At 46.4% G+C, this 19,395-nt stretch overlaps 1 protein-coding gene across 1 annotated transcript in view; it reads left to right on the plus strand.

The window, feature by feature from the left end:
- LOC126990046 (venom prothrombin activator omicarin-C non-catalytic subunit-like) overlaps positions 1 to 19,395 on the plus strand; it is a 51,992-nt gene that overhangs the window by 15,393 nt on the left and 17,204 nt on the right. Inside the window, exon 3 of the mRNA XM_050848611.1 lies at positions 14,517 to 14,760. Coding sequence (XP_050704568.1) covers positions 14,517 to 14,760 — 244 coding nt within the window. The remainder of the gene's footprint in view (positions 1 to 14,516; positions 14,761 to 19,395) is intronic.

Genomic DNA, 19,395 nt, shown 5'->3' on the forward strand with positions numbered 1-19,395 from the left:
GTAATAGCAAGCGTGCAGAGAGGAAAGGAGGGAAAAGCGTTGACCCTTGGTCTGGTCCATATGACATCTACATGGAGGTGGGTAAGGGACTGTATCCATTGAAGAACCCTAAATCTTCTCAAGTCCTGAAGAAAAAATCAAATGCTTGCAATATGAAACATTACAGGGCTAGAGTTGATGATGCGGAAGGTAATGAAGATGTGGAAGTGATTGGAACACAGGAACAATATGAGCGTCTTTTCATCCCAAGTGACGGCGCTTGGAGAAAATCCATTGCCACTAAACTTGGCGAACCATTTCCTAAGGGAAGACTCCCCAGACGTAGACACGGAATACTGTCAGATGAACCATCATCTGTTGACTCAGTTCTTGGGGATGGCAGCTGCCTGTTCCGAGCATTACCAAAGGAAATTACAGGAACTGAGAACCACCACAAGAAAAGTACACAGTGTGCTGGAAGTTCTCACAAATCAGCAATATAAGTCTCACTTCGAAAACTATTCAGGTCAGAAACACATGGAAGAATTCGTGAACAACAGTCGTATGAACGCTAATGCTGTGTGGGCAACAGGTGCAGAGATTGTTGCAGCAGCTTCCCTGCTAAATACGCCCATTGTGATCCATACAGAAGACCAAGCAGGTGTAAGAAGATGGCTGTCATATGAACCACTGTGTGTGGTTCCACCATATACCTATCATCGGTGCCAAGTGTATCTAACCACCTATCAGGAACATTTTAATCGTGTTCTCAGTGTGTGAGTGTCTCAAAGGACTCTCAAGAATAGGAATTTGCAATGTGTTTGTATGCAGAGCAACGACATGTAATCTGTCAGATGCTTTTGTCTTTGCAATAAAATAGTCAACTTGCATCCCGTTTCATCATTTAAACTCCAGCAGACTTTCCATCATGGAGATTCTCTCTACAACTTATAATCAGCAAAGAAGTTACGTATATGGGGAGGTGGTTGCTGAACGGATAGCGTGACGGCCCCGCGTTCAGGAGGACGCGAGTTCAATCCCCGAACGGTGCCACCAAGCTGGGATTTTTCAGCCGCCGCCGAGTGGCTTAAAACTACCCACATGCTGTCCAGAAGACCACCTATCAACCCGGACTCTAGATTCTAGGATTAAAGATGAGCTCCGGGAGGGCAACATGAGCCAAAGCAGGATGGCGCCACTATAAACACTCGCCTGCGCCAGAACGGGCTGGGGCGACCATCAGGCCCCACCGGGAGGAGGCCTTGGACCGACGATCAGGAATCCAGGATCCACCGGGAAGAAGCCTACCGGCGCAATAGGCCAAGGCGTAAAAAAAAAGTACTGGTGTGTATATAACCAGTCACTTTTCCTAACATACGCATGAATATAGAATATGTTTCGGTATATAACCTTTTTTTATTATTTTGTTTGTAGGAAAAAAATATAAGGGAATGTTCTGAATCTGTAGGGGAGCAATTTGAACCTGGAGGGAGTGTAGTGAGCCTGATCAAGGGGAGTGATTTCAACTAAGGTTCATATCACTCTAGAGTGGTATTTGACGGCATTGCTTTGGACCTGCTACACCGGTCGAGAAACGCTGCACTAGAGTGATTTAAAAATGAGGAGTTATTTGAACTTATAAAGGGGTGTGCTATGAAACTAAGGGGAATACTAATTTAAACCAAGGTTCATATCACTCTACATAATTAAATTGCATCTTATTTAATCATTTAATCCCAGCGAACTTTCCGTCATGGAGATTCTCAATATAACTTACAGTCAACAAAGAAGTTTCATATTATACAACCAGTCACTTTTCCTGACATCTGCATGAGAATACAATATGCTTTCGTATATAACTTTTTCATATATGAGACCGTATGTCGCCATGGCGTTCCAGCTATCCAAATCAATGACCAGGGTCGTGAATTTGTGAACAATGTGTCGAGGGAGCTGCATGGTCCTTTGGTCAGTCTCACGCTGACCTTCCTAAGGTTAAGACGTTGACTTTTTGCTCCGCTGCTGTGTGGTGCCCACTAGCCTTTTCCCTCTGCTGTTGTGGTGTGCTTTGAGGCGTTCTGTGCTTCTGGGAGCTTGCTGCTGTGCTAGAGGACTACACACTCAGGAGGATTACCACTACCTGCATACTCCGGAACGCTAGGTGTTCTAATTTAGTATTTACCTAGATAGATAGTGATCTAGAGTTACTTCTAGGACACGTGTATTGGCTTCCCACACCTAGACTAATTTCAACACTCTTTCACGCGAGCCCAGTGCTACATGATTTTATATTGCCTTTGTGTTTTCTTTTCATTCTACTATTATGATACTTTACTGTTTTGTGATAATAGGAACACGTGAATCAGGCGCGCCAAGCTACGTTAATTTCTAAGCCCACACAAAACACTAGATAATTCACCTTTCCACGCAAACCTAGTGAACACAGTTATTATCTTATTTAGGTATGTGATTTCTCGGTATGATAATATAGGCACGTGTTTTGTCTTGGTAGGTAGAAAGACCCGTGCCTTTTTTCCTAGACACACCTTTTTTCCCAAGGGAGTTGACCTGACTGCGACCTGACAGCAGCTGCTGGTTTGTTATTGTTTTGTTTCGTCTTAGTAGGTAGAAAAAAGCGCGCCCTTTTTCCTTGATACACATTTTTCCCCAGAGATTTGACCTGACGACCTCACCGTAGCTGCGGACTTTTGTTATTTTCGTCTTGCCTCGCCCATATTATCACCATGCCGCCTCCCCTCAAGCGCTGTTCCGGGTGTAGCTACGCATGGCCAAGCAGTACTTTCTTTCTAAGGACGTTTGTAGGTTTTGCGTTAAGACTCAGAAGGATGATCAGAGGATCATCGAGTTACAAAATAGGGTTACGACTCTCGCCGCCCAGGTAGACTTATTAGTTAGCACAACACCAACAAGCCCCGCCTCCTCCTCCTCCCCTTCCTCTTCCTCTTCCTCTACTTCCTCGTCCTCCTTCCCTTCTTTACCGGCTTTGGTATTCTCTTCTCCCACATAGTACCCCCTCCCATCCTCCTCCTCGACCGTTTCCACTCTCCCCTCTTCCCACCCCACCTTCTCCTGTTCTTCCTTCTCCTCCTCCTCCTCCTCCTCCTCCTCCTCTCCGCCTTCCTCTTCCGTCCCCCCTCTCCCCTCTTCCCACCCCCTCCTCCTCTTTCTCCTCCTCGCCCTCCGCCTCCTCGGTCGTCCCTCCCTCCCACCTGTCCCTTACCTTTCCTTTTCCCCTCTTCCTCCTCTCTCCCCTCGTCCGTTCCTCCCTCCCCACCCCTCACCCTCCCTTTCTCCTCCTCCTCCTTCTTCTTCCTTCTCTCCTCCTCCTCCTCCTCCTCCTCCTCCTCCTCCTCCTCCTCCTCCTCCTCCTCCTCCCATCCTCCTCCTCCTCCCCAACATCCTCCTCTTCCTCTCCCTCTTCCTTCTCCTCCCCCTTCTCCTCCTCCTTTTCCACAATGTCTCCTCGTTCTTCACAGCAGATCCCTCCCCTCCCTTCCCGATCTCCCCTCCCCCCTTCACCCACCTTCCCTTCTGGTCCTTCTCCTGGCCGCCGGGTGCTTCTCGTTGGTGATAGTCAGGTGCGTTATGCTGACAGGTATTTTTGCTCCAAGGATAAAAACAGGACGAGGGTGTGTTTCCCAGGGGCAGGGGTGGGCCATATATCAGACAGGATTGAGGCGTGTATGGCAAGCGAGGGATCGAACCCCATTTTCTGTCTCAGCTGTGGCGGAAACGACGTTTCCCGTGTGCCAAGCAAGGACCTTTTCCAGCGTTTTAGGGAATTGTTAGGTAGGGTACGAGACGCTGGGGGGTCGCCAGTAGTGTGTGGCGTCCTGCCAATGAGGAGCCTTCTTGATGGATGGCTGTCCAGGGCGATAGCAGTGAACAGCAGACTTGCTGAGCACTGCGAGCGCAATGGGTGGCTGTTCGTCGACAATTGGGAGCTCTTCTTCGGCAACGACGCCCTCTACACCCGTGACTGGAAACACTTGACGTTCAAGGATGTTGAGGCTCTCTCAGACTCCCTTGAGCGATCACTTAGTACCCTGAGGGATTTTTTAGTATAGACGAGGGGGGGAGGAGTAATGGGAGAGGACATCTAGCTCATAATACAACCAGGCAGCTTAGAAGTAATTATAGGGGGGTAATAGAGGACGGGCTAAGAATCTTCTGTACTAACAGCAGGAGCCTCAGAAACAAGATAGACTTACTAAGGGGTGAAGCTTGTTCAGAAAATTTTGACATAATAGCGATCACTTAGACATGGATAAACACAGCCAATAGAAATTTTAGATCGGAATTTGAAATAACGGGTTATCAGATGTTTCACAAAGACAGAAGGGGCAGAAAGGGAGGTGGAGTTGCGCTATATGTTAAAGACTCACTTAAATGTTTAGTTAAAAATTCAGTTAAAACTAACATGGATTCAGAATCAGTTTGGGTGGACGTTTACAAAGGGAAAGAAAAACTAACTCTAGAAGTTCTATACAGGCCACCCAACCTTAACAGGCAGGGCACGAGTATATTACTACAGGAGATTGGCAGGGCGAGTAGGAGTAAAAATGTCTGCGTAATGGGGGACTTTAATTATAGGAATATAGACTGGGAAGACCAAGTGGTTGACCTGGAAGCCGAGGATTTTCTTGAATTTATACAAGATAATTTCCGTAAGCAGGTAGTTTCTGAGCCTACCAGAGGAGATAACATATTAGACTTAGTCCTAACCAATAATGGAAACATGCTACGTGAGTTGGAGGTGGGCGGAGAGGTAGGAAATAGTGACCATAGAACGGTTTGTTTTAGCTTAAACTGGGCGGTAACCCGCGAACCAAACCCAGTGTTAGTTCAAGATTTTAGAAGAGCAAATTACGAGGGGGTTCGAAGACATCTTGAAGGGGTAAACTGGGATAATTTAGGGATTCATGAGGGCCAGAACGGTGGCTTGGAGAGCCAGCAGAACCAGGTAGAAATGTCTTACAATAATTTAGTTAGAGTAATAGTAGAAGGGCAAGGACAGCATATACCACAGCGAACACCTCGAAAATAAAACAATGACCCTAAGTGGATGACTCGTGGACTAAAACACGAGATAGAGTTAAAGAAGGGAATTTATCAGAAAATAAAGAATGGTGAAACACATTTTAGGGGCCGGTATGTCTAACTATCTAGATTAGTGAAGAAAAACACCAGGATAGCAAAAAGGAACTTTGAGAACAAAGTAGCAAATGAGGCAAAAAGTAGTCCTAAGGGCTTCTCTCAGATGTATAGAACAAAAACAAGGGAGAAAATTGGACCGCTGAAAACAAACACAGGCGAGCTAGTAGAAAATTACGAAAATATGAGCACATTGTTGAACGACTACTTCCTTTCAGTATTCGAACGACTATTCCGGAAAGGGTTCAGGTGTATGTACGAGGGCGGGGTTGGCGATAAATTGAGGGATATAATCATTGCCAGGCAAGTAGTTCAGGATGAGATAAATAACCTTAAGAAGAATAAGTCGCCAGGTCCTGACGGGATATTTTCGAGGGTATTAAAGGAATTTAGTGATGTACTCAGTGACCCACTAACCGACACCTTTAAGATGTCGGTAAATACCATACCTGGGCTCTTCCGCACCTCGGTCCGGACCTCCGCTCCTCCGCACCTGCGGACCACCAAACGAGGAGCGAAAGCCCGGAAGTGCGGAAAGTTTTATAAAGTGCGGAAGTAACAGGTGCGGACAGGCGAAATTTGGGGTCCAGACCTCCGCACCTGAGATTTTCAAGGAAAAACCACAACGAAGACGACAAATAGTCCGCGGCATTACTTTAGCGCGTTTCGGAGGGCTATGTGCTACCAGTTGATTACTATGTCAAGTTTATTTTTCTTTTCAGAATCTTTTGACTTTTAGTGATTCACTGCGATTGTTAATTGTTTAGTGTTTAAAAATAAACATGGACAGATACGTGAAAAGAGGTGATAGCGACAGGAGCAGGAGTGTATCTGGGGATAGTAGCGTCCATAGCGTGAGCTACAGAACCAGCACGCCTGCACCGTCAGCCTCCTGAACCCCTACGCCGCTGGCGACGTCAGACATTTCCTTGTCTGACATGGAGCTGGACCCCTCCCAGTGTAATGCAAGAATTTAATTAAGAAAGGGAAAATGTAAATTAGGGAGGTATAAGTAGTTTTTTTGAGATGCGGACCAGTTTTTTTTTAGGCGCGCTTTAATATTTTTGGGTATAGTAGAGGAGATACTGAGGTCCGGTAGCGGACCGAGCGAAAACATTTTAGGCGCAGAAGTACAGGTGCTGACTACCTGCGTCCGAGGTGCGGAGGAGCGGTAGCGGAATATCCCAAATCCAGTAACGCGCCCAGCTCTGGTAAATACTAGTTATGTGCCCAGCCTATGGATAGTAGCAAATGTGACGCCGATTTAAAAAAAAAAAGGGGACAGGTCAGCTACTTGAAACTGTCGCCCAATTAGCTTAACATCGGTTATAGGCAAGATGCAGAAGTACATAACAGACAGGAACATTCGGGAGCATCTAGAGAAACACAGCTTAATTCACGACTCGCAGCATGGGTTTCCGAAAGGTAGGTCATGCCGCACCAATCTCTTGTCCTTTTACAATAAAGTATTTGAGGCGGTAGACAGATGAAAATTATGATGTAATGTATCTTGATTTTAGTAAATCGTTTGACAAAGTTCCTCACCAACGACTGTTGCTTAAATTACAGGCTCACGGAGTAGAGGGTAAAGTTTTGAACTGGGTCAAGGCGTGGCTTAGCAATAGAAAGCAATGAGTGCAAATCAATGGTTAAAGATCTGACTGGGGATGTGTTGCGGGTGGGGTCCCACAAGGTTCGGTATTAGGTCGACTTTTGTTTATTATTTATATCAATGACTTAGATACAGGAATTAGTAGTGATGTCAGTATATTTGCAGATGATACCAAGATCGGTAGAATAATAGAGTCGGATTAGGACGCTAGTATTCTCCAAGGTGAACTCAACAGATTGTATGACTGGGCGGATAAATGGCAGATGGAGTTCAGTGTAGGGAAGTGCAGTATTCTGAGTGTAGATAGGAGCAACCCCTCACATAACTATTGCTTAAATGACTCTCATAAGCAGGTCTGGGTGCGAGACGGATTTAGGGGTCTTAGTGAGCTCTGACCTCCGTCCAAGGGCACAATGCATTCAAGCTAAAAATCGCTCAAATAGGGTATTGGGATTTATTTCAAAGAGCGTAAGCAACAGAAGCGCCGAATTCTTCCACAAAGTATATTTAGCATTAGTTAGACCTTATCTTGACTATGCGGCTTAGTTCTGGTCACCTTACTATAGAATGGATATCAAAATGTTAGAATCGGTGCAGCGGAGGATGACTAAGATGATTCAGGGGTTGAGGAACTTGCCATACGAGGAAAGACTCAAACAGTTAAACTTGCATTCTCTAGAAAGGCGAAGGGTGCGTGGAGACATGATTGAGGTTTATAAATGGATGAAGGGCTTTAATAAGGGGGATATTCATAAGGTTTTGTTGGTAAGAGAACCGGGTAGGACACGAAGTAATGGGTTTAAACTGGAATCATTCTGATTCAACAGGGACATAGGCAAAAATTGGTTTACTAACAGAGTGGTGGATAATTGGAATAGGCTTAGCAGTCATGTGGTGGGTGCCAATACAATTGTTTCATTAAAAAAATAGATTAGATAAATTCATGGACAGGGATATTAGGTGGGGTTAGATATACGGGAGCTTAGGCTCAAAGGAGCTGCCTCGTACAGGCCTGCCGGCCTCTTGCAGACTCCTACGTTCTTATGTTCTTATATAATAAAGGCAGTCAACTTAGGATATTTTTATTTTTTTGTTTATTGGGAAAAAAGACGAAAGTGTTATGAACCTATAAGGGAGTAATCAGACCCTGGAGGGAGTACAGGAAGCTCAGATCGCTTCCCAGGTTGAAATCACTCTAGAGTGATTTCAACTTGGGTCCAGATCACTCTAGAGTCTAGAGTGATTTCATCCTAGGTCCAGATTACTCTAGAGTGATTTCATCCTAGGTCCAGATCACTCTAGAGTGATTTCATCATAGGTCCAGATTACTCTAGAGTGATTTCAACCTAGGTCCAGATCACTCTAGAGTCTAGAGTGATTTCATCATAGGTCCAGATTACTCTAGAGTGATTTCATCCTAGGTCCAGATCACTCTAGAGTGATTTCATCATAGGTCCAGACTACTCTAGAGTGATTTCAATCAGGGGAGCGATCTGAACCTCCTACACCGCTGTGTTGTCCCGAGGCAGTGGTGGTCAGCCCCAGTCTTGGTCCCAGCCAGCGTGCGTGGTATTTTTTTCTTTTACTACTTGGCTCATGCATCCCGGTGTTTCCTTTGGCAGAAGGCGTGGTAGGTAGGGCTACAAACAGAATGTGAGTGATCTTAATTGACGATGGCTGATAAATCGTTAGCTGACGGCGGGACTCAATGAAGGACCCCCCAACCTTCACCTGTACCGCCTCTGTGAAGTGTGTGTGTGTGTGTGTGTGTGTGTGTGTGTGTGTGTGTGTGTGTGTGTGTGTGTTACATATTTTCAAGAGCAAGCGGTGGCTGGGTGGGCTACGTGCAGGCGCGATGTCATAAGAACATAAGAACATAAGAACGCAGGAGTCTGCAAGAGGCCGGTAGGCCTGTACGAGGCAGCTCCTTTGACCCTAAGCTCCCGTGTATCTAACCCCACCTAATATCGCTGTCCATGAATTTATCTAGTCTATTTTTGAATGTGACAATTGTATTGGCACTCACCACATGACTGCTAAGCCTATTCCACTCATCCACCACCCTATTAGTAAACCAATTTTTGCCTATGTCCCTGTTGAATCTGAATTTATCCAGTTTAAACCCGTTACTTCGTGTCCTACCCGGTTCTCTTACCAACAAAACCTTATGAATGTCTCCCTTATTAAAGCCCTTCATCCATTTATAAACCTCGATCATGTCTCCACGCACCCTTCGCCTTTCTAGAGAATGCAAGTTTAACTGTTTGAGTCTTTCCTCGTATGGCAAGTTTCTCAACCCCTGAATCATCTTAGTCATCCTCCTCTGCACCGATTCTAACATTTTGATATCCATTCTATAGTAGGGTGACCAGAACTGAACCGCATAGTCAAGATGAGGTCTAACTAATGCTAAATATAGTTTGAGGAAGACTTCGGGGCTTCTGTTGCTTACGCTCCTTGAAATAAATCCCAGTACCCTATTAGCTCGATTTCTAGCTTGAATGCATTGTGCCCTTGGACGGAGATCAGAGCTCACTAAGACCCCTAAATCCCTCTCGCACCCAGACCTGCTTATGAGAGTGTCATTTAAGCAATAGTTATGTGAGGGGTTGTTCCTACCTACACTCAGAATACTGCACTTCCCTACATTGAACTCCATCTGCCATTTATCCGCCCAGTCATATAATCTGTTGAGTTCACCTTGGAGAATACTAGCGTCCTGATCCGACTCAATTACTCTACCGATCTTGGTATCATCTGCAAATTTACTAACATCACTACTAATTCCTGTGTCTAAGTCATTGATATAAATAATAAACAAAAGTGGACCTAATACCGAACCTTGTGGGACTCCACTCGTAACACATCCCCAGTCAGATCTTTTACCATTGATTTGCACTCTTTGCTTCCTATTGCTAAGCCACGCCTTGACCCAGTTCAAAACTTTACCCTCTACTCCGTGAGCCTGTAATTTAAGCAACAGTCGTTGGTGAGGAACTTTGTCAAACGCTTTACTAAAATCAAGATAGATTACATCATAATTTTCATCTCTGTCAACCGCCTCAAATACTTTATTGTAGAAGGACAAGAGATTGGTGAGGCATGACCTACCTTTTGTGAACCCATGCTGCGAGTCGTGAATTAAGCTATGTTTCTCTAAATGCTCCCGAATGTTCCTGGCTATTATGGACTCCAGCATCTTCCCTATAACCGATGTTAAGCTAATTGGGCGATAGTTTGAAGCAACTGACCTGTCCCCCTTTTTAAAAATCGGCGTCACATTAGCTACTTTCCATAGGCTCGGCACATAGCCAGTATTAACCGACATCTTAAAGATGTCGGTTAGTGGGTCACTGATTATATCACCTAGCTCCTTTAATAACCTCGGAAATATCCCGTCAGGACCTGGCGACTTGTTCTTCTTAAGCTTATCTATCTCATCCTGAACTACTTGCCTGGTAATGATTATATCCCTCAATTTATCGCCATCCCCGCCCTCGTACACCTGAACTCTTTCCGGTATAGTCGTTCGATCCTCCTGTGTGAATACTGAAAGGAAGTAGTCGTTCAACAATGTGCTCATATTTTCGTAATTTTCTACTAGCTCCCCTGTGTTTGATTTCAGCGGTCCAATTTTCTCCCGTGTTTTTGTTCTATACATCTGAAAGAAGCCCTTAGGATTACTTTTCGCCTCATTTGCTACTTTGATTTCATAGTTCTTTTTTGCTATCCTGGTGTTTTTCTTAACTAATCTAGATAGTTCGACGTACCGGCCCCTGAGATGTGTTTCCCCATTCTTTATTTTCTGATAAATTCCTTTCTTTAACCCAATCTCGTGTTTTAGTCCACGAGTCATCCACTTAGGATCATTGTTTTCTTTTCTAAGTGTTCGCTGTGGTATATGCTGTTCTTGCCCCTCTACTATTACTCTAACTAAATTATTGCAAGACATTTCTACCTGGTTCTCCTGGCTCTCCAATCCGCAGTTCTGGCCCTCATGAATCCCTAAATTATCCCAGTTTACCCCTTCAAGATGTCTTCGAAGCCCCTCGTAGTTTGCTCTTCTAAAATCTGGCACTAACACTGGGTTTGGATCACGGGTTACCGCCCAGTCTAACCTAAAACGAACCGTTCTGTGGTCACTATTTCCTAACTCTCCGCCCACCTCCAACTCACGTAGCAAGTTCCCATTATTGGTTAGGACTAAGTCTAATATGTTATCTCCTCTGGTAGGCTCAGTAACTACCTGCTTAAGGAAATTATCTTGTATAACTTCAAGAAAGTCCTCGGCTTCCAGGTCACCCACTAGATCTTCCCAGTCTATATTCCTATAATTAAAGTCCCCCATTACGCAGACATTTCTACCCATACTCGCCCTGCCAATCTCCTGTAGTAATATACTCGTGTCCTGCCTGTTAAGGTTGGGTGGCCTGTATATAACTCCTAGAGTTAGTTTTTCTTTCCCTTTGTAAACGTCCACCCAAACTGATTCTGAATCCATGTTAGTTTTGACTGAGTTGTTAACTAAACATTTAAGTGAGTCTTTAACATATAGCGCAACTCCACCTCCTTTCTGCCCTTCTGTCTTTGTGAAACATCTGATAACCCGTTATTTCAAATTCTGACCTAAAATTTCTATTAGCAAAGTCTATCCATGTCTCAGTGATCGCTATTATGTCAAAATTTTCTGAACAAGCTTCACCCCTTAGTAAGTCTATCTTGTTTCTGAGGCTCCTGCTGTTAGTATAGAAGATTCTTAGCCCGTCCTCTGTTACTCCTCTAGAATTACTTCTAAGCTGCCTGGTTATATTATGAGCTAGATGTCCCTCCATTACTCCTCCCCCTCGCCTATACTAAAAATCCCTCAGGGTACCCAGTGCTCGCTCAAGGGAGTCTTAGTTAGCCTCAACACCCGTGATCGACAAGTGTATCCCGTCACGGGCGTAGAGGCGACGTTGCCAAAGAAGAGGTCCCAACTGTCGACGAACAGCCCCCCATTGCGCTCGCAGTGCACAGCAAGTCTGCTGTTCACTGCTATCGCCCTGGACAGCCATCCATCGACAACGCCCCTCCTTGGCAGGACGCCACACTACTGGTGACCCTCCAGCGTCACGTATCCTGCCTAACAATTCTCTAAAACGCCTGAGAAGGTCCTCGCTTGGCACACGAAACGTCGTTTCCGCCACAGCTGAGAAAGACAATGGGGTTCGATCCCTCGCTTGCCATACACGCCTCAATCCTGTCTGATATATGGCCCACCCTGCCCTGGGAAACACACCCTCGTCCTGTTCTTATCCTTGGAGCAAAAATACCTGTCAACATAACGAACCTGACTATCACCAACAACAAGAACCCGACGGTCGGAAGGGGGCCAGGAGGGGTGGGTGAAGGGGGAGGAGAGCAGGAAGGAGGGAGGGACCTGCTGTGAAGAACGAGGAGAAATTGTGGAAGAGGTGGAAGGTGGAAAGGGAGGAGGAGGAGGAAGAGGAAGAAGGAGAAAGGGAGGGTGAGGTGGTGGAGGAGGAATGAACGAGGAGAGGGAGGAGGAAGAGGGGAAAGGGAAGGTAAGGGACAGGTGTTGGAGGGAGGGACGAGCGAGGAGGCGGAGGACAAGGAGGAGAAAGAGGAGAGGAGGAGGAGGAGGGGAGAGTGGGCGGGAAGAGGGGAGAGGGGGACGGAAGAGGAAGGCGAGGAATTTGAGGCGGAGGAGGAGGAGGGAGGGGAGGAGGAGGAGGAGGAGGAGGAAGGAGGAGTAGGTGAAAGGGAGAGTGAGGTGGGGAGGAGGGACGGACGAGGAGAGGGAGGAGGAAGAGGGAAAGGGAAGGTGAAGGACAGGTGTGGGAGGGAGGGACGAGCGAAGAGGCGGAGGACAAGGAGGAGGAAGAGGGAGAGGAGGAGGAGGAGGAGGAGGGTGGGCGGGGAGAGGGGAGAGGGGGGACGGAGGAGGAAGGCGAGGAGGAGGAGGAGGAGGAAGAGGAGGAAGAAGAGGAGAAGGAGGGGTGGGAAGCGGGGAGATCGGAGATGGTCGAGGAGGAGGAGGAGGAGGATGGGAGGGGCTGCTGTGTGGTTGAAGACAATACTAGAGGGGAGGAGGACGAGGAAGAAGAGGAAGAGGAGGGGGAGGAGGACGAGGAAGAAGAGGAAGAGGAAGGGGAGGAGGAGGAGGCGGGGGTTGTTGCTGCTGCACTAACCAGTAAGTGTACCTGGGAGGCGAGAGTCGTAACCCTATTCTCTAACTCTATGATCCTCTGATCATCCTTCTGAGTCTTAACGCAGAACCTACAAACGTCCTTGGAAAGAAAGTACTGCTTGGCCATGCGAAGGCCACACCCAGAACAACGCTTGAGGGACGTCATGGTGAAGATATGGGCGAGGCAAGACGGAAACAATTAGGCGCGTTAAGACGATAACAAAGTACGCAGCTGCGGTGAGGTCGTCAGGTCAAAAATGTGTATCTAGGAAAACAAACCAACAGCTGCGGTGAGGTCGTCAGGTCAAAAATGTGTATCTAGGAAAACAAACCACAGCTGCTGTGAGGTCGCAGTCAGGTCAATTCCCCGGGGAAAAGGGTGTGTCTCGGGTAAAAAGGCGCGGATATTTCTACCCACCAAGACAAAACATAGGTCAATATTAATATACTGGGAAATCACTTATGTAAAGAAGATAATAACTGTGTTCACTAGGTTTGCGCGGAAAGTGGATTATCTAGTGTTTTGTGTGGACTTAGAAATTAACGTAGCTTGGCGCGCCTGATTCACGTAGTCCTATTATCACAGCACAGTAAAGTATCCTAATAATAGAAGGAGAAGAAAACACAAAAGCAATTTAAAAAAAACACAAAAGCAATATAAAACCGTGTAGCACTGGGTTGGCGTGAAAGAATGTTGAATTTAGTGTAGATGTGGGAAGCTTAATACACTTGTCCTAGGAGTAACTGTGGATCACTATCTAACTAAGTTAAATACTAAATCAGAACACTTAGCGGTCTGTAGTAGAAGGCAGGGTAATCCTCCTGGTTTTGTAGTCCTCCAGTACAGCAGCAGTTACACAGAAGCACAGAACGCCTCACACCGCGAAAGCAGAGGAAAACAGAGGAAAGAGCGAGTTGGCACCACACAGCAGCGGGGCAAAGTCACGTGTGAACCCAAGGAAGACTCGGGTTCAAGTCCCGCCCGCCGCTACAAGCTGACAGTTTCTAGTCATAACCAAGTGACCAAAGTCTACCCATATACTTTCCTGAAGACCATCTATGAACCTGGACTCTAGCGAAACTCTCTATAGAGGATCAAGTGAAGCTCCGCGGGGCAGCATGAGCCAAGCATAAATGGCGCCACCAAAACACTTGCCTGTGCCACCAACGGGCTGGGGCCGACCAACAGGGCCCAGCATGAAATCCTACCGGTGCTATGGGCCAAGCATAAATGAAAATTAATAAAGTAAATAAATAGATAAATATATAAAATAAAAAATACGAGTCCTATTCGGTTCACCATCTTATCCAAAATTTTCACCTAACGCCCAGGAGAAAGTCAGCCCTCAGAGTACATTCAAGCATCACTACTCGCTGCTATACCAAATTCACATAAAAATCTTACTAATTTCAAATACGTCAAGGCAACAAGTGTAATTTTAACCCGCAGCTTTTTATCCTCGGATATGAAAGCCGCACCTAACCCTCTCGTCCCCTAACCTCCATTGACGGCCGAGATGCTGTTCGCCGTGACCACAAATGTTTCCATGACGAATCCAGCAATATTCTGTGTACATCCAAGGCAGAGGCGTCACCTGTGCACTGTTGCAGGTGTTTGGAGGCAACCTGGACAAGCACACGGAGCGGCGCCACTACCTCAACTCCCCCTTCAAGGCCCGCTACGTTCGCCTGCACCCCCAGCGCTGGAGGAAGTCCATCGCCCTGCGCGCCGCCCTCATCGGCTGCCCACACACAGGGGATTGCGGCGAGGGCTTCTTCCGCGTCACGCCCGATACCAGCTGCGGTGAATGTGTCTGGCTTGTATTTTAGTAGGGGTAAGTATTTAGCAGGGGCAAGTATTTAGTAGGGGCAAGTATTTAGCAGGGGCAAGTATTTAGAAGGGGCAAGTATTTAGACCGTAGATAGGGGCATTAGGCAGGGGTAGGATTATCTATGCCCGTGTCTCTGTCTGTTTGAATGTTAATATATATGAAAATACTAAATCTCTGCTAAAATATATGTGGGATGGTGGGATTGATGATGATTTGGTGGCACGGGGGTGGAGATGAGGCTCAGTGCAGTGTGGTGGCGCTAGACAGTTGTTGTGGCGGTGCTAGCTCCAGGTCCAACGTGGGTCATGTAACAGGTGATGGCGGGGGGCAGGTGCAGTGGTGTCGAAAGGTTATTCAGGTTACAGGCTTAGTAGTGATTGCCAAGTCCTGGACATTAATAATAGGGGAGGGTGGATTCTGCTCGGCTAGGAGATGGTGGTTGAGGGAGCTTCTGCACAGCCTTGGAGGGGGGGCCGGGGGGGGCGTGCATCGTATTCCACCTGAGTGACGAGACTCCAACATTGCACTGCCACATGAACGCATCTATGCCAGTATCAGGGTGGGCGGACGGGCGTACCCTGGGGACCTCGGCGTGTCGGCAGGGCGGGTGGACGGGGTAGATGGGCGACATACTCAACAATCGCTATGCATCTTCTTCGACCATACCAGCACTGCACTCTGACTGTAATCGTATTTTCACTGCATTACACAGAATGTTCTTTGGAATATTGGTGGGCTCCTTTAAAAAACTAGTTGAGAGGTGAGGGTAGGGGAGGGGGGAGAGGGTCAACAAGCAACACACACACGAAAACAGATTCCTATACCCCCCTACCCCCCTTCAACATTACGTCCCAAGTCTATATAGGTGTCAGTTTAGCCCTGCGCCGTCCTCAGACTTAAATGGGCGCGTTGTCACTAAGTTGTCGATGCCCCTGTCCGATGACGGGCGTCCCAAAGGATAGTTTACCACTTGCAGGAGATTGCCGTTTAGAATTGTGTATGGTTATGTGCCAGCGGAAGCGTCGCGGTAGTGGTTTTCAGCGGAATGGGCAACGCAATACTTGTGTTTTACTGCAGCGTCCTCTAGTCAGCCGCCTATAATCAGTCTTCAAGCGAGGCTAGAGATACGTACCTGCCCAGGAGCTTTTGTCTTGAAACGTACGAGTTTGGCTGATAAGTATTTAATCCCCGGGTCCAGAGCGTTAGTTAAAACACACAAAAACCTGGCATCTATATTTTCTTGTTAATTAGCTTTCTCTTAAAGATGAAGAAGCGTGGCCGATATAGTATTTTTGAGACAAGCAAGCGAGGTTTAAGATGAGGCATACTCCCTTCCTCGGCGCAGGTCTTGTGTTTAAAGTGAGTCTGGCAACCCCTCGTGCCGGCGGGACCCTCAGTGAGCTTCAACACGTATATTAGTCCAATTATGCCAATCTTTGCACATCACCTGTCATCCGCAGAGTCTGATCGTGATGTATACAGGCTCCGCATCCTTAAAAGTCCGTGTATTCATGATAATTACACGCTACAATTTGACATGTAAAAATATAAAATCTAAGCGGGGTACAATCATCGACTTGACTAACGTATTCGGCACCAGCTGAGTGAGGATCGCGCCGAGTTTAATTAAATTTACTAAGCTGCTTTTTTTGCTGTCGATGTGTTATGTACGTGTCAGGTTAAGGTCTCGTTGATCAGTGGCAGAGGAAGCCCTGGGCGTCATGGTAAACATGACAGTGATTGTAATTATAGCAGGAAACTCGGTACCTCCCTCACCTGCCATTCGACACCGGCAATCAACGTCCGCCTGCCTCCCACTACTTATTATTCCTTCTCCTTCTACTCCCCCTCCTCCTCCTCTCCTCTTCACTTTTCGTTTTCTTTTTAATTTCTTTATTTCTTCTTCTTCTTTTTCTTCTTCTTCTTCTTTTTCTTCTTTTACTTCTTCTTCTTCTTCTTCTTCTTCTTCTTCTTCTTCTTCTTCTTCTTCTTCGTCTTTTTCTTCTTCTTCGTCTTCTTTTTCATCCTCCATCCACTTTTGCGTCCACTCCCGCTCTATTCCCCTCCCCTTCTCCCTCCAAACTCGTCCACATCGTCTTTCTCCTTTAGTCCCCCATAAAATGAAAAACAAAAACAACAACGTATGGGTGGGACTCGGCAGAAAGGAGGGCGGAGTCGTGTCGAGGCGGAGGACACGCGAGATCATCTTTATGACACCCTATCCAAGATCTATAATATGCCCGTATCTTGGCTATGTGGTGAGGAGCGCCCTGGAGCACCACCTCACGTCAGCCTTTCCACACGCACACTGACGTCATCATCATCACCATCATCATCTTCAGGCATTATTAGTTAACTGTTCGACTTTCCCAAACGTTCTCTACCTCTATCTGATGTTAGTGTACTTCATCCTGCTCAAGCAAATGTTCGTAATGTAATCTCTCGTGGTCTTTGGTCTGCCCTAATTTCTACGTCTGGGTTCCAACGCTGTCACTTTCCCTGTCCATCTGTTGGCATTTTTGCGTATTACACGGCCTGTCCAGTTACTTTTCTTATTCCTGATTCTCTTTAAATACTCTCTGAATGTTCTTTACTAAAATATTACCTACATTTTTTTGTTTGTAGTTGACCGACTTTTCCTGGATCATATTAAGTTTACGAGTGAATCTGACATTTTTTCTGGAGTTTGTGGACGAGGGAATTACTATCGATGAAAAGAAGACGTGACCCATAAGGCGAAGATTTAGAAGTTGGATTTCTTTTAATGGGACAAGGTATACTACCGTTTAGTCTATATTGTATCTTTTATTTTCAGGCTGTGACACGATGAAGATTTTTTTTTTTATGCGCCTACGACCTACCGTTAGCTATAGCTGCCATACGTTCTTACCAACTATACCAAAACTAAAACACGACCTACCGTTATCTGTAGTCGTTCTTGCTTTCATCATAGTGTGAGTGTTACGGGTCCATAACAAAGTTAGTCCCGTGAAAGCCGTGGAGAGGAACTGTAGGTCTATGAAATGGAGCGTTGTAGGTCTATATAAAAGGAGCATTGTTGGTTTATATAAAAGGAGCATTGTAGGTCTATATAAAAGAGGAGAATTGTCTGCCGTTATTTACTTCCTTTTCTCTCCCTTCTCTGACACAGTAAACTCTGGTCTTTATTAAAACATTTCCCTTCTAACACACGTGGACGGTATGAACTTTGAACTCTACTGGAACATTTTACTTTGGCATCCACATAACGCGAGGAGAGAGGACGTGCCTTCTCTTCCTGTTGAGGTTCAGTGGAGGGGGAAGCTATTACGGAGAACAGGAATGAGGCCTTAGGCGTATCTCTCCAGCCATCTCTTAAACGGCGTGGGCGGAACAGGGTGGCCAGGGAGGGACGAGAGCATGGCCAGGGTGAAGGGGAACAGTTAACCCCACAACCTCACCCCTCTCCACCCCTTCCCCGGGCCCTCCACCCCCCTTCCCCGGATCCTCCCCAAGACCATCCCAGGCAGATAAGGCGAGATAGAAATTAATAGGAGATTGAATAATTTCTCTCTCTCTCTCTCTCTCTCTCTCTCTCTCTCTCTCTCTCTCTCTCTCTCTCTCTCTCTCTCTCTCTCTCTCTCTCTCTCTCTCTCTCTCTCTCTCTCTCTCTCTCTCTCTCTCTCTCTCTCTCTCTCTCTCTCTCTCTCTCTCTCTCTCTCTCTCAAACACTACATACATACATACGAACACACACAAAGACACAGTAAATGACACCCCCCCACCCTCACGCTGCATACATTCATACATACTTACAAATACAGACCTCACACCCCCTCGCTTCCCCTCTCCTCCTCAGACCACATACATACATACATCCCATTCACACCCACAAACACATATGCCCCCCCCGACCCAATACTTCCCCCACCTCAGACACCACATACATGCATACTTACATACATACATACATACATACATACATCCCGTCCGCCCGCAGCCTCGACTCGCCTCCCGCGCCTCCACTTAGCGAAGGTTTCCGCCACATTTATCGCAATCAGGGCCACACTTTACTCATTACGCGCTCCGTGGCATCCCTTTCTCGCCGCCTCGAAGGCCACGTAAAGTTTGCTGCGGATGATGAGCGACGAATATAAAGTTTTAAGCCGGAAAAATGGGAAGTTACGGACGGACCCGAAGTTAGTTTGATTTCTTGTTTTTCTTGCTCCTTTGTTTTTGCTGTTATTAGTGAAGGGATTGGTTCGGATTAAGGAGATGTGACGGAGTGCAGAAGTTATGTGGGAAGTTCAGGATTACAAGTGGAGGATTCTTTTTTTGTTTGTTTGTTTGTTTTCTCCCCAGAGGTAGTTATAAGTCTTTGCTCCTTTGTTTTCGCTATTACTATTGAAGGGATTGGTTCTGGTTAAGGTGATGTGACGGAGTGCAGGAGTTAAATAGGAAGTTCATTATCACAAGTGGAGGATTCTTTTTTCTTGTTTGTTTGTTTGTTTTTACGTCTACGCCTATAGCGCCGGTAGACTTGCAACTATCTTTCTTATCAATTATTATAAATCTTGCTTGCTATTATAACCATTCATCATTACTAGCATCATCACCACCATCTTCCC

Source organism: Eriocheir sinensis, unplaced genomic scaffold (genome assembly GCF_024679095.1).
Source record: "Eriocheir sinensis breed Jianghai 21 unplaced genomic scaffold, ASM2467909v1 Scaffold143, whole genome shotgun sequence".
NCBI classification, from domain to species: domain Eukaryota; kingdom Metazoa; phylum Arthropoda; class Malacostraca; order Decapoda; family Varunidae; genus Eriocheir; species Eriocheir sinensis.